At 36.6% G+C, this 19746-nt stretch overlaps 1 protein-coding gene across 2 annotated transcripts in view; it reads right to left on the bottom strand.

The window, feature by feature from the left end:
- SUGT1 (SGT1 homolog, MIS12 kinetochore complex assembly cochaperone) overlaps positions 1-19746 on the bottom strand; it is a 43735-nt gene that overhangs the window by 21681 nt on the left and 2308 nt on the right. For both annotated transcript variants that reach the window (XM_081215139.1, XM_081215140.1), the window contains 8 exons: positions 14789-14879; positions 13813-13882; positions 13062-13132; positions 11899-11952; positions 11498-11514; positions 10074-10108; positions 8333-8429; positions 7432-7539 (listed from right to left, as the gene is read on the bottom strand). In XM_081215139.1, coding sequence (XP_081071265.1) covers positions 7432-7539; positions 8333-8429; positions 10074-10108; positions 11498-11514; positions 11899-11952; positions 13062-13132; positions 13813-13882; positions 14789-14879 — 543 coding nt within the window. The remainder of the gene's footprint in view (positions 1-7431; positions 7540-8332; positions 8430-10073; positions 10109-11497; positions 11515-11898; positions 11953-13061; positions 13133-13812; positions 13883-14788; positions 14880-19746) is intronic.

Here is a 19746-nt window from a genome sequence, read left to right as displayed (position 1 = left end):
GAGGCAAAGATAGAGAAGATGTAAGAAATGTTTAACAAAGACCCTGAAGAGTTAAAGAACAAACACCTAGAAGTATTAAAGAAAACACTAACAGAGACAAACAATACAATAATTGAAATGAAAAATACACTAGAAGGAACCAATAGCAGAATAACTGAGGCAGAAGAATGGATAAGTGACCTGGAAGACAGAAAGGTGGAATTCACTGCTGCTGAACAGAATAAAGAAAGAAGAATGAAAAGAAATGAAGACAGCCTAAGAGAACTCTGGGACAACATTAAATGCACCAACATTGACATTATAGAGGTCTCAGAAGGAGGAGAGAGAGAAAGGACCCAAGAAAATATTTGAAGAGATTATAGTTGAAAACTTCCCTAACATAGGAAAGGAAATAGCCACCCAAGTCCAGGAAGCTCAGAGAGTCCCAGGCAGGATAAACCCAAGGAGAAACAGGCTGAGACATATAGTAGTCGAAATGACAACAATTAAAGACAAAGAAAAATTATTAAAAGCAACAAGGGAAAAACAACAAATAACATACAAGGGAGCTCCCATAATGTTAACACTGATTTCTCAGCAGAAAATCTACAAGCCAGAAGGAAGTGGAACGATATATTTAAAGTGATGAAAGGGAAGAACCTACAATCAAGATTACTCTACCCAGCAAGGATCTCATTCAGATTTGACAAAGAAATCAAAAGCTTTACAGACAAGGAGAAGCTAAGAGAATCCAGCACCACCAAACCAGCTCTACAACAAATGCTAAGGGAACTTCTCTAAGTGGGAAACACAAGAGAAGAAAAGAACCTACAAAAACAAACTCAAAACAATTAAAAACATGGTAACAGGAACACACATATTGATAATTACCTTAAACGTGAATGGATTAAATGCTCCAACCAAAAGACACAGGCTTGCTGAAAGGATACAAACACAAGACCCACATATATGCTGTCTACAAGAGATCCACTTCAGACCTAGGGACACATACAGACTGAAAGTGAGAGGATGGAAGAAGATATTCCATGCAAATGGAAATCAAAAGAAAGCTGGAGCAGCAATACTCATATCAGATAAAATAGACTTTAAAATAAAGAATGTTACAAGAGACAAGAAAGGACACTACCTAATGATTAAGGGATTAATGCAAAATGAAGATATAACAATTATAAATATATATGTACCCAACAAAGGTGCACCTCAATACATAAGGCAAATGCTAACAGCTATAAAACAGAAAATTGACAGTAAGACAATAATAGTGGGGGACCTTAACACCTCACTTACACCAATGGACAGATAATCCAGACAGAAAATTAATAAGGAAACACAAGCTTTAAGTGACACAAGAGACCAGACAGATTTAATTGATGTTTATAGGACATTCTATCTGAGAACAGATTACACTTTCTTCTCAAGTGTGCATGGAACATTCTCCAGGATAGACCACATCCTGGGTCACAAATCAAGCCTCGGTAAATTTAAGAAAACTGAAATCATATCAAGCACCTTTTCTGACCACAACGCTATGAGATTAGAAGTCAATTACAGAGAAAAAAAGGTAAAAAACACAAACACATGGGATGTGGCAAAAGCAATTCTAAGAGGGAAGTTTACAGCAGTACAATCCTACCTCCAGAAACAAGAAAAATCTCAAATAAAAAATCTAAACTTACACCTAAAGGAACTAGAGAAAGAAGAACAAACAAAACCCAAAGTTAGTAGAAGCAAAAAATCATAAAGATCAGAGTAGAAATAAATGAAATAGAAACAAAGAAAACAACAGCAAAGATCAATAAAACTAAAAGCTGTTTCTTTGAGGACATAAACGAAATTGAGAAACCTTTAGCCAGACTCATCAAGAAAAAGAGGGAGAGGACTCAAATCAATAAGAATCATAAATATAAAAGAAGTTACAATGGACACCACAGAAATACAAAGCATCATAAGAGATTACTACAAGCAACTCTAGGCCAATAAAATGGACAACCTGGAAGAAATGGACAAATTCTTAGAAAGGTATAACTTTCCAAGACTGAACCAGGAAGAAATACAAAATATGAACAGACCAATCACAAGTAATGAAATTGAAACGGTGATTAAAAATCTTCCCATAAACAGAAGTCCAGGACCAGATGGCTTCACAGGTGAATTCTATCAAACGTTTAGAGAAGAGCTAACACCCATCCTTCTCACACTCTTCCAAAAAGTTGCAGAGGAAGGAACACTCCCAAACTCATTCTTTGAGGCCACCATCACCCTTATACCAAAACCAGACAGATACTACAAAAAAAGAAAATTTCAGACCAGTATCAGTGATAAATATAGATGCAAAAATCCTCAACAAAATACTAGCAAACAGAATCTAACAACACATTAAAAGGATCATACACCATGATCAAGTGGGACTTATCCCATGGATGCAAGGATTCTTCAGTAGAGGCAAATTAATATACCATATTAACAAACTGAAGAATGAAAACCACATGATCATCTCAATAGATGCAGAAAAAGCTTCTGACAAAATTCAACACCCAGTTATGATTAAAAACTCTCCAGAAAGTGGGCAGAGAGGGAACCTACCTCAACATAATAAAGGCCATATATGACAAACACACAGCAAACATCATTCTCAATGGTGAAAAGTTGAAAGCATTTCCTCTAAGATCAGGATCTAAGATCAGGAACAAGACAAGGATGTTCCCTCTTGCCACTATTATTCAACACAGTTTTGGAAGTCCTAGCCACGGCAATCAGAGAAGAAAAAGAAATAAAAGGAATACAAATTGGAAAAGAAAAAGTAAAACTGTCATTGTTTGCAAATTACACAATACTATACATAGAGAATCCTAAAGATGCCACCAGAAAACCACTAGAGCTAATCAATGAATTTGGTAAAGTTGCAGGATACAAAATTAATGCACAGAAATCTCTTGCATTCCTATACACTAACAACGAAAGATCAGAAAGAAATTAAGGAAACAATCCCATTCACCACTGCAACAAAATAGAATAAAATACCTAGGAATAAACCTACCTAAGGAGGTAAAAGACCATACTCAGAAAACTATAAGACACTGATGAAAGAAATCAAAGATGACAAAAACAGATGGAGAGATATACCATGTTCTTGGATTGGAAGAATCAATATTGTGAAAATGACTATACTACCCAAAGCAATCGACAGATTCAATGCAATCTCTATCAAATTACCAATGGCATTTTTTACAGAACTAGAGCAAAAAATCTTAAAATCTGTATGGAGACACAAAAGACCCCGAATAGCCAAAGCAATCTTGATGGAGAAAAACAGAGCTGGAGTAATCAGGCTTCCTGACTTCAGACTATACTACAAAGCTACAGTAATCAAGACAATATGGTACTGGCACAAAAACAGAAATATAGATCAATGGAAGAGGATAGAAAGCCCAGAGATAAACCCACACACCTATGGTCAACTAATCTACAACAAAGGAGGCAAGGATATACAATGGAGAAAAGACAGTCTCTTCAATAAGTGGTGCTGGGAAAACTGGACAGCTACATGTAAAAAAATGAAATTAGAACATTACCTAACACCATACACAAAAATTAACTCAAAATGGATTAAAGACCTAAATATAAGACCAGACACTATAAAACTCTAGAGGAAAACATAGGAAAAATACTTTCACATAAATCACAGCAAGATCTTTTTTGACCCACATCTTAGAGTAATGGAAATAAAAACAAAAATAAACAAATGGGACCTAACGAAACTTCAAAGCTTTTGCACAGCAAAGGAAACCATAAATAAGACGAAAAGACAACCCTCAGAATGGGAGAAAATATTTGCAAACAAATCAACGGACAAAGGATTAATCTCTACAATATATAAACAGCTCATGCAGCTCAATATTAAAAAAACAAACCCACTCAAAAAACGGGCAGAAGGGCTTCCCTGCTGGTGCAGTGATTAAGAATCCGCCTGCCAATGCAGGGGACATGGGTTCGAGCCCTGGTCCGGGAAGATCCCACATGCCACGGAGCAACTAAGCCTACGTGCCACACAACTACCGAAGCCTGTGTGCCTAGAGCCCATGCTCCACAACAAGAGAAGCCACCACAACGAGAAGCACACGCACCTCAACGAAGAGTAGCCCCCGCTCACCACAACCAGAAAAAGCCTGCACGCAGCAACAAAGACCCAATGCAGCCAAAAATAAATAAATAAAATTAAATTTATATATTAAGAAAAAAGGGCAGAAGACCTAAGTAGACATTTCTCCAAAGAAGACATACAGATGGCCAAGAGGCACATGAAAAGATGCTCAACATCACTAATTAATAGAGAAATGCAAATCAAAACTACAGTGAAGTATCACCTCACACTGGTCAAAATGAATGGGCATCATCAGAAAATCTACAAACAACAAATGCTGGAGAGGGTGTGGAGAAAAGGGAACCCTCTTGCACTGCTGGTGGGAATGTAAATTGATACAGCCACCATGGAGGTTCCTTAAAAAACTAAAAACAGAACTACCATATGACCCAGCAATCCCACTACTGGGCATATACCCTGAGAAAACCATAATTCAAAAGGAGACATGTACCACAATATTCGCTGCAGCACTATTTACAATAGCCAGAACATGGAAGCAACCTAAGTGTCCATCAACAAATGAATGGATAAAAAAGATGTGGCACATATATACAATGGAATATTACTCAGCCATTAAAAGAAACAAAATTGAGTTATTTGTAGTGAGGTGGATGGACCTAGAGTCTGTCATATGCAGTGAAGTCAGAAAGAGAAAAACCAATACCGTATGCTAACACATACATATGAAATCTAAAAAAAAAAAAAAAATGTTTCTGAAGAACCTAGTGGCAGGACAGAAATAAAGACACAGACATAGAGAATGAACTTGAGGACACGGGGAGGGGTAAGGGTAAGCTGGGATGAAGTGAGAGAGTGGCACTGACATATATACACTACCAAATGTAAAATAGTTAATGGGAAGCAGCCGCATAGCATAGGGAGATCAGCTCGGTGCTCTGTGACCACCTATAGGGGTGGGATAGGGAGGGTGGGAGGGAGACGCAAGAGGGAAAGGATATGGGGATATATGTATACTTATAGCTGATTCACTTTGTTATACGGCAGAAACTAACACAACATTGTAAAGCAATTATACTCCAATAAAGATGTTAAAAGATAAATTCAAAAATAAATAAATAAATAAACTGTGGTACGTCGAAAATGACAAGACAAATGCACCCCAATGTTCACTGCAGCACTGTTTACAACAGCCAGGTCATGGAAGCAACCTAAATGCCCACTGACAGATGAATGGATAAAGAAGATGTGGTACATATATCCGATGGAATACTAGCCATAAAAAGGAAAGAAATTGGGTCATTTGTAAAGACGTGGATGGACCTAGAGACTGTCATACAGAGTGAAGTAAGTCAGAAAGAGAAAAACAAATATTGTATATTAACGCATATGTGTGGAATCTAGAAAAATGGTACAGATGAACACCAGTTTGCAAGGCAGAAATTAAGACACAGATGTAGAGAACAAACGTATGGACACCAAAGGGGGAAAGCGGGGGCGGGGTGGTGGTGGTGGTGGGATGAATTGGGAGATTGGGATTGACATATACACAGTGATGTGTATAAAACAGATAATAAGAACCTGCTGTATAAATAATAAATAAATAAAATAAAATTCAGAAAAATAAAAATAGAAAGTTAACTGGGCATCCTATACTGTATCTGGTAACCCTACCTGAAGCACATACAGAGACACAAATATGACACCTTCTTATCTTCAGAAGACTTACTAAGAGTAAGGGAAATAAATGTGTACGTATAAACAAACTACTATACAGGAAAGGAAAGTAGTTATGTAGCATTTAAAGAAAGGAGCAAGGAGCAAAAAAGGCAAACTGGGAACACAGTAAGAGGGGCTGAGGAATGGTTAGAATCAATAAGCACTCACAAGATTCAAAGGAGAATAAAGAGTAAGACAGGACGCTGCTTAGTTAAATCCTCGATTGTAGCCACACATACTTGTGTATTCACCAACCACACTATTCCATTATACAAGGTGGCTCAGTAACACAGGTTTTTAAATTATTTGCCATCTATCACACAAATCAATTTAAATTACTTCAAAAAAACATGCATTAACAACCTCTCAATAGAAAGATGTATAAAAATGCCAAACTCCTAATTTTCTGACCTATCTCCCTCTCAAATCTAGTTATAGTTTTGTGCTTATTGTACCCAATATTATCTTATTAAATTCTACCCAATGTGGATGGGGCCAGTAAGACGAAAATCTTCAGAGTACGGCACCCTTTTTCTCACTTTCTATTGTCCAAGCAACTGTTTCCTATCTCTGCCTCTTAAGTAAACAGCTCTGTACTTTGTACATTTCAAATAGATAAGTGAGCAGATCATTTTTAACTAGATGCAAAAACGACTGCTTCTTTACTTCCTGCTCCAACCCTCTTCAGGTGTCCCCTTCTTCACGCAGGCCCAGTTACCATTCTTCATGACACAGGCCAACCCTGACTCTATTCTATGATAGGAAAATTCACACAACTAAACTCAAAAGTTAAATAACACACTGTGTTGCAGGACATATGCATAAAAAAGGTGTAGTCATGGAATTTATATCATTCTTTCTCATTAACTCATCATATACCTTCATACAATCTTACAGATGAAAGGATTTCAGAGTTCACAGTCCATATCCCTCTCATTTTTATAGATGCTGAAAATCTTGTCCTATGTGTGACTACTCTAAATTAACAGGGCAAGCAAAGAACCAGTCAGATTTTTTGATTTTCAGTTTAGTATTTTTCCTGCTAAATTGTACTTCTACCTACTCGTACTACCTCTTTTGACTGGTAGCTGATATATTCCATGAATTTTAATTCTATTGCATATTTTTACTTCATTTTGAAAATATAAAGGAATCTAAAAATTATGTTTACTCAAACTGCAATTTAAATTATTCATTAATCCTTCATAACAAAGTAACCTAAAAGTCAGCTTAACTAAAAAACAAGAAAGCAGATTCATCTTTATAGTAGTCTGTACTTTTAACTGCATAAGAAAGTGTGAGAAGTATTTGTATATCACAACAGACCAAACTGACAAGTTCAAGACATGAGACACTGTCAATATCAAATCTTAAAAAAATGCTGATCACTGTATCTTTTATGAAAACCTCTTTATTGAGAAGTATTATACCTATCTTAATAAGCATACAAACATTTTTGAGGTTAGATTTTTACAATCCATTTTCCTAGAATTTGGGAAGGTGGAAAAACTATTCAAAAATTATTGTTCGTATTTAATTTAAAGATATGTGGCTGGAAGGATCTATACGCTCACAATCACAGATTACCAGACAACCCTTTCCAATTATCTTACCTTTGTTGAAAGTACTTTAAATGTGCTCTGTTCTGGTATTATAGGATGAAGAAGTCTCAGCTTCAAATTATAATCCTCTCCAGCAGGAAGTTTCACCAATGCGGACAACTAATGATCACAAAATTAGTAGCACATTTTATAAATTTATTTAAAGAAGGGTAAAGTACTTAAACTGACTACAATTACAGAACTTCAGTACTGCTGCAGATTATTTTCAAAACTTTCTATGGAATATCAGACTTAAGAATCTCAAAATAATCTTTTAAAAATCTGGTATCCTTCACATGAATTCTCATGTACATAATTAAGTAGCAAAACAGAGTATGTTTCACAACACATACTGAACATTTAAATCTCAAGGAAACTCAATCTACAAGAACAAAATAATACAGTACATAACAAAGAAATAGTCATGTGCAAAACATCTAGTTCTACCATGAACTCTCAAATATCTATCACAAGGTTTTCTACTAAATGCTAAGAAACCAAATTATTGAAAGTCATACTCACTTAATATGGTTAGTAAATTCTAAGATATATAAGTCCCAACAATTAAGTGGATCTTTTTCATGAAGTACACCACACAAATGTGTAACCAAAGCACGTATCTTACTAATGTCTTTTATATTTGTCAACCAAATTCTGCTTTGAATTCCAAATCTAAAGAAAGAGAAAACAATGCACACCTAGCTATAACCTGCAGTATACATACTCTTGTCTCAAAACTTAAAGTGATTCAAATGGAAAAGCAATGCTTCAGATTTTCATCAGCATTTTCCACATTATCTCAGGAAAAAATGATATATATCTAATAGACTGCTATAGATTATTCTGCAATATATATTTATATTTACAAATAAAAGTATTTAACCTCAACCAAAAATAATTCAAAAACTATAACCTCTTTTTCTGAAAATTCCACGTTTACATCATTCTTCTGAACATTCTTGATCATAAGTGTAATGATCACTTGAGATTCTGTTTGATACCAGTCATACCTATAAAAAAGATAAAGGAAACTTAAAACAGAACTTAAATTTTCTTAAAGTTGTTGCTTGTTTTGTCAAGATAAAAACTGTATATAATCTGATGAACAACAAGAGCTCCACCTTGAGGAACAAAATAGCAAAGCAGCTGTTGATTCACAGAAACAATTTTATGTAACTAATTTCATATGACCTGTACTAACGGAAGAGAAAAGTAAGGTCGATGATGTCCAAAACCCCTCCAGTGGATTTAATAAATACTTACATAATTTTCTAGGTTCTAACATATCTCTAATACTGTTGTGCTTAAGCTAATCGTTTTTTTTGGCCACACCACACAGCATGAGGCCACATGCACAGCTAGTTTTAAAGATAAAATTTATTCTAACAGGTAACAATTCTAATACACCATCAACAGTTTTATCCTCTCATTTCAACCTAATACTAAGAAGTAAAACACTTCCATCCCTATTTTACAAATGAAAAAAAAAAAGTAAGCTCAGAAGGGTGAGGCAATTGGCACATCAGTAGCAGGCGTTACACTGGACCCAGGTCAACCTGACCCCGCATTTCAGGATCTCTTTACTGAAGCTGAGGGCAAACAGCCCTGAGCACAGGGAACAGAAGCAAATTAGCTAAAATTAAAATAATTTAACTCATTCTGCCAGGAACAATATTAAATACAGTACCTTCCTTCAATCTCAAAGTATGTGGAAAGATTAGTGTGCCTAGAGATTATAATTATGTGTATCTTTCCCACTGAAAGCTCTAAAAATATATCATCACTTTCAAATTAGACTGGATTATAAACTCCACGAGAGCAGAGCTATTTATCTATCCTGCCACTATCACATTGCCAGGACTAAGCACAGTACCCTGATACATGGTATATTTATTACATCAATGTGGGATACTTTATACTCCAAACGCTCCAATTATTAAGTTTATGTACCTTACCCCTGCTCCTGTCACTAAAGTTCCTTGTTTACTAGGTACTTGGAGAGTCATCCTGTATCTCCCCAGAAAGAACATGAATAAATTCTTTTAACATTTTCAAGCCATTTTACGTCAAAAGCACTGGATCTTTAAAAGTCTCACAGTTTTCCTTTGAAATTCAGTCAGGATGCAAAGTTCGAGATTAATGCCTTGTGTTTCTTTCTGTTACACTAAGAATACAAGTTGTACACACAGCTAATGAACAACTAAAAATAACTCAAATTCTTGCTAAATACTTATCCATGATTGTAACTGCTGCCCTCAGCAAGTGACTTTCAACTCATGCAGAATTATTCTATGAAAAATTTACTCCAAATATAAAAGGAAGGTAGAGTTACAATTCTATCAAGTCTACTAACTTATTTACCTAGGTAACAGCAATAACTTAAATGGAAGAGGCTCTCTTTAATACATGGAAAGGTGACATGTGGAATCAGGTGAAGTAAGTTTTAATTGGCAATTCATTTGATTTTAACCTTAATATAAACAGTAATTCAAATCAGTTAACAGTCTTACAATTAGTTTTTCAAGGTTTTAATATGATTTCTTTTATAAACTAAGAAATACTTAAATCACAGGTAAGGACCTGCTTACTATTAAACAACAGGGTTTTTTCCCTTTAGGCTTATTTATCACTCATTATGAAAAACAAACACTTACTTGATTTTTGACTGATAAGTCCTCTGGGATGCAGACTGATTTTGACAAGTTAAAAGAGAAAGATTTGTACAAGTTAGTTTAGTAACTGCATATTAAAAATGCATGTATTATTAGTTTACCCAGTGTTATAGTTACTTTGGTATGGAATAACTACATGAAAACTTCCTACAGAGCATGGTATCCATAATTGTTAAATAAGACTCATCTTCACAGGAATTAGAATACTCAGTTGTTGTTTTATTTTATTTTTTTTAACATCTTTATTGGAGTATAATTGCTTTACAATGGTATGTTAGTTTCTGCTTTATAACAAAGTGAATCAGTTATACATATACATATGTCCCCATATCTCTTCCCTCTTGCATCTCCCTCCCGCCAATCCTCCCTATCCCACCCCTCTAGGTGGTCACAAAGCACCGAGCTGATCTCCCTGTTACTCAGCATTTTTAAAATTTTATGAGTTTCAATTTCAAAAAACCGTTTTTCTTCTAAAATAAAAGAAGGATAAAAAACAGAAAAATTTCTGAAGATATGTTTGGAAAACGTTTCATATAAAATGTCCAGTTCCAAGATTCAGTAACTCTCTAAGCTGAAAATAACAATAACATTTAAAAAAACATTTTTAAGACTACAGTATAACCTTCAGGCTTAACAATGGCATCAAACTGCTCTGGAAAAAACATATGAAGCACTATTTCCATGGTGCCTTCCTAATATTGTCTTACACCATTTATGGCTGGCCTCTCTGCAACAAACATTCTACACTGACCACTGAGAAACAGTGGTGACTCTTAACCAGTCCAAACTTTCCTAAACTACGTGTGCCAGTTCAGACTGTAAATCTAAAGAACTTGCCCTGGGTCAATGGTGGCCTCTAAGTTGTCCCTAAATAAGAAGGGAAGACACAGCGTTTGGAGGAAGAAAATAAGTAAAACTGCCCTAGAGAGATATGTAACTGACAGAAAGCTCATTCTGAGTCCACCCTCAAATATATTTAGTAATAATATAATTAAGTAAAAACACAAAGGATAGGGGCTTCCCTGGTGGCGCAGCAGTTAAGAATCCACCTGAAAATGCAGGGGACACGGGTTCGTGCCCCAGTCCGGGAAGATCCCACATGATGCAGAGCGGCTAGGCCCGTGAGCCACAACTACTGAGCCTGCGTGTCTGGAGCCTGTGCTCCGCAACAGGAGAGGCCGCGACAGTGAGAGGCCTGCACACCGCGATGAAGTGGCCCCCGTTTGCCACAACTGGAGAAAGCCCTTGCACAGAAACGAAGACCCAACACAGCAATCAATCAATCAATCAATAGATAGATAAACAGATAGATAAATAGATAAATAAATAGATAAATAAATAGATAAATAGATAGATCGATAAATAAATAAACAAACAAACAGGAAGGATAAAACCTTTGGACTTACCACCTCGGGCTGTGATCCTATTAAAAACATAAAAAGGAAACATTTTCAGGTAACAGTACATGTATAGGGAAAATTATATATATGATTTCTATGGCACAAACATACTGATTAAGCAAACCAATTCTCCATGCATACCTAATAAGGGAAAGTGGTTTAACTTTGCATCCTGGAGTCACTTGAGACTCCCCAGTAATTTCTTACCAGTAATATCACTGCAAAACAAATCCATCCAAATTTCCCTTTCAACATAACGAATGAGGTAAAAAATCAAAATACCTTGGGAAAGCCCAACCTAAGAGAACATCCACTACTTAAGTTATAAGTTATAAAGTTCAAAACAAAAAAAGTCAAACATTTACTTCTTTTTAAACGGAAAGACCATGGGAAACCTGAATACTTACCATTCTGAGCTTCTTGACACCTTTTAATCCAGACAATGAAATCAGCACCTGCACCTAGAAAGAACAAACTGACTGTAACATCACTCATCTGCACAACCTAACATATTCATTCAACAAATAATTACTGAATACCTATGTTCCAAACACTATTCTAGGCACTGTGGATGCAACAGTGAATTAGACAAAAATATCTGTCCTAACAGAGTTTATAGCTATCCTAATATTAAACCTATTAGTTAGATTTAATATTTACTTGTTCATCCTGAAGAATTCTGATTTTAAAAAAATCAATTTTATCTGCCTGCCAATGCAGGGGACACGGGTTCGATCCCTGGTCCGGGAAGATGCCACATGCCATGGAGCAACTAAGCCCGTGTGCCACGACTACTGAGCCTGAGCTCTAGAGCCCATGAGCCACAACCACGGAAGCCTGCTCCATGTCCCCCATAGGGCAAAACCATTCCCAGTTAGGAGCTACTGCTTTAGAGAATTGTGATAACACTCTATCATAAGATGAAGATAAAATGATAGTACACAATTAGGATTAGGTAGTCTAACTATCTATGAGATTACTTACAACCTTTTTGTACTCTGCAGAGTTTTTGATACTTGGCTCTTACAATTTCTAAATATTACGCACAGATATCTATACTGCTGTGATAATCTTCATCTATTTCTCTCAAAAAGGTGATATTAGAAACTCACAATACTCTCAAACCTCCATATTTCTTCAATACCCTATCATACTTTACCCCAAACTTAATACTTCATGCCTCAATAAAAATTTTCATTGTAAGATTTCCTTATCTCAGCAATCTGGAAAATAACTTAAATAGACTTCTGAATGTGAGAGCAAATTAAACTTTCACTTATCCATTAGAAAAAAAATAAAGCCAGACTAAGTACTTGGGAGCACACTAAGTGTTTATATAGTTTTCTGCTTCTGATGATAGTTTATCTGTGATTTAAGTGCTAAAGAAAGGCCAATTTAATCAATTTTTAAGTAAATTCAAATTCTGCAATCAACACGAAATGTCATTAAGAAGAGAAAAAAGCTGGGTTTCTATAATTAACTTGAGATTACACTAACAAAATTCAGCTATGGTATGTAAGACACATAGATATAATGGATTAGTGTACTTACATATAATTCTAATACTTACTATCTAATTTCTGTCCTTCTGTAAACGCTTCTAGAGCAGCAGCATAGTTTTTTTCATGGTATTCACATATCCTGCATGAACATATTAAAAATAAATACACACACATGAGACCATGAAAAACAGCCTTCCTTCTAAATAATAAAAAAAACTATTTGCCCTACTATTAAAAGAAAAAATTTAAGTTTAGTTAATAAGCCAGCCAAGAGATTTCCTAAAATACTCTACTATAATATCTAGTATAATTCCCATTAAAATCCAATTTTGGAACTCACTTCAGAAGGAATTTCTTGATTTTAATTGCATATACTTGCTTATTCCAAAATATAGTTATATTAAGGAATTAAAGTCGTTTCTGATTCTTAAAGAATAAAGTCACACTTATCAACAGAAACAAACTGGGATATAAAGTACATAGATAACAGAGTCCTCATTAAATGTAGCCTGTCCAGCTTGGGTAAGGAATAGATGTTCTCTAGTCAGTTAAATACAGTAAATTCCAAATGATGAAGCAAAAAAGGGATGTGAAATCCAAGAGTTTCATCTAGACTTTGCAGTTACTTCAACCATCGCTATTTTAAACTATATATATATACTAACTATACTACAATAAAAGTATAAAACATACCTAAAATTGAATCCTATTCAGCTATAAAATGTATAAATACAGAATTTACTATTTATATAAAGCTTACAATTAATTCATTCAAGAAACTATAGTCCAGACCCAGCAAGAAGAGTAGTTACTGCATACCCCTTTCTCAGCAGAGCAATGGAACTATTTGGATTAAGTTCAAGAGATTTCTTTGCATCAGCAACAGCATCTGCATATGAAAAAAATGGGTTTTTTCGTCAGTTACTTATGGATCCTAACAAATACTCCACACAAAATTTGAATTAACCTCTGACTTTTAAGTTTTCAAGCTGGTGGAATGGACAAATGATTTTAAATTAGGAAAAGTTAATCCAAAATAAAATTACCCTCATACCTTCCTAATGACCTAAAATTTAGCTTCCTTCTTAAAGCGCTTCAGGCAATGAATAAAGCTCTGTATCACAAAGTTCATCTAATTTTCTCATTAACATCATTTATGTAATCTGACTCAAGGTATTTAATTTCTCCCTACTCAGATTATCTATCCAGATAACTAAAATTACAGAATATAGAAATACATTCTTTTTATAAAAAATAAAACAAGGGAGGGCTTCCCTGGTGGCGCAGTGGTTGAGAGTCCGCCTGCCGATGCAGGGGACACAGGCTCGTGCCCCGGTCCGGGAAGATCCCACATGCCACGGAGCGGCTGGGCCCGTGAGCCATGGCCGCTGGGCCTGCGAGTCTGGAGCCTGTGCTCCACAGCGGGAGAGGCCACAACAGTGAGATGCCCACGTACCGCAAAAAAAAACCCAAAAAAACAAAAAAACAAAAAAACAAGGGAATTCATTTAAATACTTTGTAAAATAGTAAATTTGATGTTATTCTTTGTTAGCATATCCAGTAACCATGAATGATATCTGTACAAATTCTACACCCACTGAAGAAGAATGGACAACCATAAAATTTAAATGGGTGATGCTCAACATAATGTTTGTCACATTTCGGCTACTTCACCTTGTATGAAAGACCAAGTTAAAAATCCTGGAAGATATCCTTTATTTTATTTGATTCATTGCATCTTAGGCAAAATCTGTAAGTAACTTATAGAGACAATATACTTTGTAAGAAAAGTTACCACAGTAATTCCCAAGAAGAATGTGACAATAAGCTCTTTGACAGTAATACTGTGCATCATCTGGTTTCTGCTCCAGAGCCTCAGTCAGCTCCTACAAATACAAACACGTTGAGTGTCAGTAAATGTTTTTTAAAAGCCATCGAATTCTAATTAAACATGATTTTTAATCAAATAACCTATTATCATAAAGTATTTGGAGGAAAGATAATAGGGAAACAAGCTTGAAACTTTTCTTTCCAAGAGGATCAATATCCCCCTTTCTCCTCCCTTCTCCCCTCAAAAGACAACAGCTGAATGTAATATCTACCTAAAGCACTTAGCAGTTCCTGGCCTACAGCAGAACTCAATAAAAGGTAATTATCATCACCTCATTTATTCTGGAGAGTTTAGTTCATATACATTGACCATCACTGATTTTCTCCTTCTAATTTGGAGAAGATTCAAAGATCATGTAGAATTTGAGATGCCTAGAAAATGTGAAGCTGTCCAATAAAAACAAAAATTTAAAAAAACAAAACAAAAAAATGGAAGTTAAACCTAGAGCTCAGGGAGGTTAATGGAACCAATAAATACATAATCAAGTTTACCTGGCCCCTCCTATCCTCTTATCAATGGCCTACGAAATTACAGCATTCTGTCAAAAGCCCAGATACAATATCTCATAGATAGCTACCATCAGTTGATCAAGAATTAACAGAGCGGATTAAAACTTTTGCCCATCTGGGCAGTCACAGTTCGTAAGTGGTAGCTGGAACAATACTGATGCAAGAAGAGAGAGCACAATTAGTGAAGCCAAGGACAAATGCAGGCAAACAGGAAGGCTTTGATTCTCTACCCATTGCCCACACACCCTAGGGACTTGGTAGTTTTCTTAACAGGCAAATTACTTCAATAGCCACACATGTGGCTTTGCTTGAACCTCGCAGTGTGATTCTCACAAAGCAATGTATACTATACTTGGTAATCGTAAACCTAAAACCCAACATACCTAAGATCTAAACCACTTTTTACCATCTTAACCCCTATCACCCTGATCCAAGCAGTAATGAAAATCAGATCTTGTTACTATGTCTCCGCTCAAAACTTTCCAACATCTTTCCAGCTGACTCACAGCAAAAGCCCAAGTCTTTCCAATGATCTGCAAGGCCCTCCTTGATATAACCTTCTGCTCTCCCTCTCATCTCACCTCTTAAAACTCTTGTCCTTGCGCCACCATTCTAGCCACAATGGCCTCCTTGCTGTTCTTCGAACATCTCAGGACCCTGCACCTGCTGCTCCCTCTCACTAGAATGCTCTTCCCCCAGAGGTGCGCAGAAAATCCATTCCCTCACTTCCTAGTCAGTGACTGCGCCAAAGACAGGATTCAAATCCAGGTCTGTCTGACTCCAAATCAAATTTTAACCACTAAACATTGCCTCATGGTAAAATTTTACTCCAAGTTTCTTTCACACACCATCTAACATTTGTACTAATACAAGATTTTCTAAGACTTTGAAATTCTTAAGCTAAAAACACCATCTTCCACTAAGCTTTCAAACAATTTTGAAAACAGCTGATGGCTTCTTACATATCTACTCAAATGTATCATAAAACCACATTTCCAGCCTCTCCTCACCAAGAAAATGTATATTATAGGTCAAAAAGGCTGTTACAGATTATAATAATATCTGGATCATCAATTCAAAAAGTATTATTTTTTTCAGTAGTCAGGTTTTTCTGTTTGTTTTTCAAAAAGTATTTTTAAACACATATTATGGAACAAACATAGGCCGGACACTGGAGGTTCAAAGATGAATAAAATATTCCTTTTCTGGGCTTCCCTGGTAGCGCAGTGGTTGAGAATCTGCCTGCTAATGCAGGGGACACGGGTTCAGGCCCTGGTCTGGGAGGATCCCACAGCCGCGGAGCAACTAGGCCCATGAGCCACAACTACTGAGCCTGCGCGTCTGGAGCCTGTGCTCCGCAACAAGAGAGGCCGCGATAGTGAGAGGCCTGCGCACCACGATGAAGAGTGGCCCCCACTTGCCACAACTAGAGAAAGCCCTTGCACAGAAACGAAGACGCAACACAGCAAAAATAAATTAATTAATTAAGAGTTTGGACTTCAACATATTCATAAAAAAAAAGACTAGGTGCTCAATATACATAATTGATTGGTTATATTAATAACAAGAACTACCAAAAAATATTCCTTTTCTTTAGGAGTCAGGTATAAACTTCTGAATTTTGAACCAACTTGCAAATGACCTTTAAAAACACAAACCAATTGTTGGTTAAGGAGAACCAGTTATGGTCATTCAGTTAAATAAACTAAGCAACTGACTTATTAGGCTATCAATAAAAAAAGTTACCAAAAAAACACTCAACACAAACTGAACATTATAACACACCAACTTGTAAGTCATGAATAAAACACAACAATAAATTTATTTTGAATAAGGAATATACAATATAATAAAACCAGAAAAAGTGACGTTAAAATAATTATTTGTGGTTGTCTTAACTACATCTGACTTGTGGCATGTTTTCAGTGTTCTACTGTTTCTGTGACAACAGCTGCTGGCTGCTAGAGTACAAAGGGACTAAAGAGAGGTATCTCAAAAGGCAAGGACTTAAGTGCCAACATCTGAATCACAGCAGCAAAGGGCTATTTAAACAGACTTATACGAAACGTATCCAAAGATATAGTACTTCTCACAGAAAATGGGTTGTGTTATAGTTCGCAAAAGTAAAGAAACCTATGAAGTGTAAAATATAATTACACTGAAATCTTTAACAAGATAATAGTAAAGGAAGTACCCTGATAACACAGAACGATAGGGGGAAAATTCCTTTTTAAGGCATTAAAATTGTTTAAGACGTGGATCTTAGAAAATTAATTTCCAAATCTTTATAGAGCTTTAGGCTCTCTTAAAATACTACCCAAAAAGGTTACTTGTTAAGATTAAAAGCAAAAGCAGACTGCTCAGACTGACCTAACGTTTAAAGGCCTTTAGCTCTGGATAGCTCAGCCTGACCCCACTTGCCATTTTCTTCTAGTCACAGCTAAACCCCAGTCATGGATAAACAAGAGTATCAAGCCTTTTCCCTTCCTGAACTAGCAAGCACTCCTGGAGAAAAATCACATAACCATGTAGAACTGGTATACTTTATGCTAACCAGCTATGCCCTCAACAAAGCTATCTGTGGTCAACTACTTCAAAGTCAGCTCCCAAACAATTATATCATACACCCCAATCCTACCCACTCCTCCAGAGGATGACCTTGATGCCTTGAACCTGAGACCTGTCACTTCTAAACTCGATAACCTTGAGCACGTTAATCTCTTTAGCCTCAGCGTCCTTGTACATGCACCTCACAGCTGTTCCAAGAATTGTGGTAGGAGTCATTTAACACACCTGAGTGCCTACTACATCCCAGGCACTACACTGAGAACACAGTGGTAAACAGATACACAAAACCCCTGCACTCTTGAAGCTTACATTGGGGCCCAATTCAGATAAGGTAGTCAGAGAAAACAGCTTCCTTGAGAAGGTGACATTTCAGATGAAATCTAGAGTGATGAGCATTTCCAAGCAAAACAAGAGACAGTCAATACAGACTACATTCTAGGCAAAAGAACTGCCGAGTCCAAAGGCCCTGCACCAGGACTGAGCTCGACACATCTGAGTAGCAGAAAGCAAGCCAGCGTGGCTAGAACCTAGAGAGCAAAGAATCTATAAGATGTCTACCTCGAGGGCCTCACCCTTGTACCTTACATTACTTATCCTCATAATCACCCTTTCAAGTGGTCCTAGTTAATCCCATTTTACAGACAGGAAATCTGATCCAGAAAAGTGATAGCAGGAACTTTCTTGAAACCAGGATAGGATCCAAGCAGCCTGATTCCAGAGCCCATGCTCTTAAGCACTACTCACACTGGGCCTCGAAAGATTCTCATAATCCACGTATACGTTTTCTCTCTCTACTGAATTGAGACTTCCTCTGCAAAGTTTTTTTTACTTCCCCAGTTAGCCTCTACTCTGCTATGTTCTTTACTGTACCTGATACACCACTCCACTGGAGTACTTATATTTTAATGATCTGTTGACGTGCCTGTCTCTCTCCACTAGACTACAAACTCCCTCACTACAGTAGTTTCATCTTTAGCTCGCTGGCTCCCAGTACAGCATTTGCCACTAACATTGTTTGTTTAATGAATAAAAAACGTAATCAGCTTGATACACTTTCTCCTTATTCTTAATTGGATGGTCTTATATAAAAATGTGACATTTTAACTGAGGTGATATCAAGCGACCTTAATTTTGAAATAGCTACTGTTAAACCAACCCTTGGGAAAATCTAGAGGGAAACAGACTCTCACTCCTCATCAAGGTTCCGGCCCTACTCATTATTACCAATTACTTAGTAATTAACATTTGCCTGTTTATCTCTGTGAGAAGATCATCTTACGTTTTAAGAAGAACATTTCCTCTTAACACAAGCTGGTTCTTATCATGATCATTCTCCCCACTCCCAGTTTTTGATTCAGGTCTGTGGCAGGTCCTGAGAATTTGCATTTCGGACAAATTCCCAGGTGATGCTCCTGCAGAAGGTCTGGGGATCATGCTTTTGAAGACCGCTATTCTACAGCACTAGACGAAGAATCAGGAAACGTGTCCTGAGGCCCCTATTCTGCCTCTAATTGGCCGCATACATCTCTATGACAGATCACTTGGACTTCTTTGGGTCTGTTTTCTTCTGTGAAATGGGAGGGTAAGGAGTACTGGCCTACAGGAGTCATAAGTACTTTCAGAAAATCTGGAGTGGAGAATTCCCTGGCGGTCCGTGCTTTCACTGCAGGGGGCACGGGTTTGATCCCTGTTTGGGGAACTAAGATCCCACACGCCTAGAGCGCAGCCAAAAAAAATGAAAAAGAAAATCTGGGGTGGGGTCCAAGAATTTGCATTTCTCTGAGT

This window comes from Mesoplodon bidens (assembly GCF_964165515.1).
Source record: "Mesoplodon bidens genome assembly, chromosome: 17".
In the NCBI taxonomy this organism is placed as follows: Eukaryota; Metazoa; Chordata; class Mammalia; order Artiodactyla; family Ziphiidae; genus Mesoplodon; species Mesoplodon bidens.
The sequence above is the reverse complement of the archived record's forward strand: the minus strand, read 5'-3'. Positions and strand labels throughout refer to the sequence as shown.